The sequence below is a fragment of the Papaver somniferum genome, chromosome 2 (assembly GCF_003573695.1).
Source record: "Papaver somniferum cultivar HN1 chromosome 2, ASM357369v1, whole genome shotgun sequence".
Lineage (NCBI taxonomy): Eukaryota > Viridiplantae > Streptophyta > Magnoliopsida > Ranunculales > Papaveraceae > Papaver > Papaver somniferum.
Window position 1 is genome coordinate 29,430,532 of NC_039359.1, and position 3,299 is coordinate 29,433,830.

Below are 3,299 nucleotides of genomic sequence, written 5' to 3' on the forward strand. Positions count from 1 at the left end.
TCCAACGATTGGAGATGGATTTAGTTAATTGGGGATCTAAAACCTCATGTGTCATGAAAAATAAAAATATTCACCCTCTGGAATGGCACCATGTGTCATGGATTTATGCTCTTTGGCTGTCTACTAAAAATCGTACATTTCATTTAGCAAGTCAGCGAGAAATCCAGCTAATCATTCACTTCCACGTGTCACCATCCCATCCGTTAAGAAACACCCATAAAGTGCCATTCCGGAAACAAATCAAAAATTGTGAACTAAGAAAAATAATTACGTAAAACCCTATTACTCCTCTGAATATTCATATATCAATATTCATCCGCAACTCTCTCTCTCTTTTTCTTCGTAGCTTTCTCTTAATCCAATCTTTTGTTCATCCAAGAAAGGCTTTTTTCAGAACCAAAGCGGAAGAAACAATAATATATGAGATTCTAAACCCTTTGAAACACATAGAGGAGTACAGAAGAAGAAAAAAAAGGTTTTTCTTGAGACAAATTAATAAAGTCTAGAGAAGGGCCAAGTTGGTCCAAAACCAACTAAAATGATCGGAGGTGCCCAACGGAAAGAGCTCAATTTGATAAATTTCGAAGAAACAGAATTACGTTTAGGATTACCTGGTGGTGGTACTAGTAGTGGAAATAATAGTGAAGTTGAGAATGGGAAGAACTCTTCAGGAAAAAGAGGATTTTCAGAGACAATTGATTTAAAGCTTAATCTTGAGACTTCATTGTCTGCTTCGATAAAAGAATCGTCGGAATTAGTATTAATGGATCATCATCAGAATAATAATGAGAAGGTCACTAAGAGTTCGTTAGTGTCCGAGAATAAAAGTATTAAGGATAAAACTAGTGTTACTAGTTGTTCTAACGACGATCACCACGCCAAGCCGTCCGCTCCCAAGTAAATCTCTTACATCTTCCTTTGCCAATTTTTACTTGTTTTTCTTTTATCTACTGAATTTCTTAAAACATTTTGGTTATTTTCACGAAGTAATTTGCATGCATGTTTCCTGTACATATGGTACTGTTCGGACAAAAACTCAACAATGTCTCTGCATCAAGCAGAGTATAATTAGACGATTGTAAAAAAAGAAAAAAAACCCAAAAAAAATCTAGAAAATACGTAGTTTAAGCAGATAAATTTATGATTAACCTGGCAACTAAGCTGTAAATTGAAGAGCTAGTTTGGTGTTTTTCGCCAAACAGTCGCAACAGATCTATGCTTGTTTCTTTTTCACTTTAATTTGGCTCATGGTCTAAGTATTTTTTTATTTTTCGGATGAGAAGGATGGAAGAACTTTAATGAATATTGAATGTTTATCCTGACAAATTCAGTAACTACTACTTTGAAATTCATCATCTCTTTCGTTTAAAATACTTTCGGTTTCCAAGTTCCGATGCATTATACAGTAGAATTCTCACACCACCGATCCTGACATTCTTAAATCTGATCACTTATGTCTTACCCATAACCCATGTTATAATCATAAATGTTTCGTTTTGTTTTTAAGTGAAATTTCTTCCTGTCTCGTTATGTAATTCCTGATTTTAGAATTTAAAATCCATTCCAATTATTGATTCCACCTTGCAATTTAGTTGTTCGGACTAAAACAAATTCACTTAATTATCGGTACTGGCAAAAACTGAAATTGGAGCTAACCAGAGAAATATGCATGGGAATTTCAGGGCACAAGTTGTAGGTTGGCCGCCTGTTCGATCATATCGCAAGAATGTTCTGTCTGTACACAAGAGCAATACAGAAGTGGTCAGCAACAGCAACAACGTTGCCTTCGTTAAAGTTAGCATGGACGGTGCACCTTACCTTCGGAAGGTTGATTTGAAGTTGTACAAAAGTTACCAAGAACTTTCTCAAGCCTTGGGGAAAATGTTCAGTTCTTTCACAATAGGTAAACAACATTTAGTAATGCAATTCTAATTAATTGCTTGAAATTACGCATTAATCCAATTGGGCTAAATGTATTTGTTCTTTGTTTATGAATGAAGGTAACTGTGAAACTCAAGGGATGAAAGATTTTATGAACGAGAGTAAATTGATGGATCTTTTAAATGGGTCCGAGTACGTCCCGACTTATGAAGACAAAGATGGTGACTGGATGCTCGTAGGCGATGTACCATGGAGGTACCTAGTTTTTCTTGCGAGCAAAAATGAAATTGATCATATGACATGCAAAGTTAACTTACTACGTATTAGTAAATATTTTCTGCTGATCACATAATAGTTAATTTTGTATTATCAGGATGTTTGTCGACTCCTGCAAACGCTTACGGATCATGAAAGCATCAGAGGCAATTGGCCTTGGTTTGTTACTAATCCAGAACCTTAAATATTTTTGTTAAAATTACAATATTCTGGTTAAAAGCTTAGCAGGTTGATTATTGGTAGAATATGCCCTGTGTCTGTAATTTTAGAACAAAATAATGACTTAGTTAATCGTTCATTAATCATTACTGTATAATATTAATTAATCATTCTCTGCATATATACATGAATTTCAGCACCAAGAGCGGTGGAGAAATGCAGGAACAGAAGCTGAATACTAAATCTCTTTCTATCATTCAATCTGGATAATGACCTGTTCATTGAGCTCCCGGTTTCTTCGAAAGCGAAAACAAACGACAACAAATGGTGCTGTAGACTGAATTTTGTCTGGGGTGTCTCTGAATTTGTCTGTACTTTATTTAAATTGGGTTGCTAAGGGGGTATTGGTATCAAAGATTCAAAATCGAAGGAAAAGAAAAAGAAAACTGCTCGTTTTACTGTGTGCGTATGGGTTCTATTCTAAGACCTGGCTGTATTTATAAGCCTGTTTTCTTTCTACTATTAATGTTTTTTTATTAATCCGTTACCGTAATTCGTTTTTATTTGCAGTGGGGTAGCTTTTTATTTGCATGTAAAAATTCATTAATTTGTACTTTGTAGTATGATCATTTGTTTACTTGGCTAAATAAGGGCCTACTACACTTAATTTGGCCCTACTAATGGATGATAAAAAAGGTTATTAGAAATAACTTTCATGCCACCCCTTATCCATTAATTATTTAAGCACCTAATTTATTCTTGTTTAATTAACATTAATTAATCATATTAGATGTTAATTATGTTTTAGATGTGAGATCAACTAATGTTAAAGAGTTCTTCAAAACATCAAAATAACTTAAATTTTTTGATTTTTTTTCGTAATCAGTACCCAGAATCGGTTTACGTTAATGCACTTATAAACCGATTCTGGGTTGATGTTCCAAAATTAACAGAGGACTTAAACAATCGGTTGAAGTTGGCAT

At 34.2% G+C, this 3,299-nt stretch overlaps 1 protein-coding gene across 1 annotated transcript; it reads left to right on the forward strand.

The window, feature by feature from the left end:
- Positions 1-267: 267 nt before the first annotated feature.
- Positions 268-2,999, forward strand: LOC113347238 (auxin-responsive protein IAA16). Its single transcript, XM_026590850.1, has 5 exons — positions 268-897; positions 1,683-1,903; positions 2,001-2,136; positions 2,255-2,316; positions 2,514-2,999. The coding sequence occupies exons 1-5, from the start codon at positions 539-541 to the stop codon at positions 2,549-2,551; spliced, it is 816 nt and encodes a 271-aa protein (XP_026446635.1). The 5' UTR covers positions 268-538; the 3' UTR covers positions 2,552-2,999.
- The last annotated feature ends 300 nt before the right edge of the window (positions 3,000-3,299 follow it).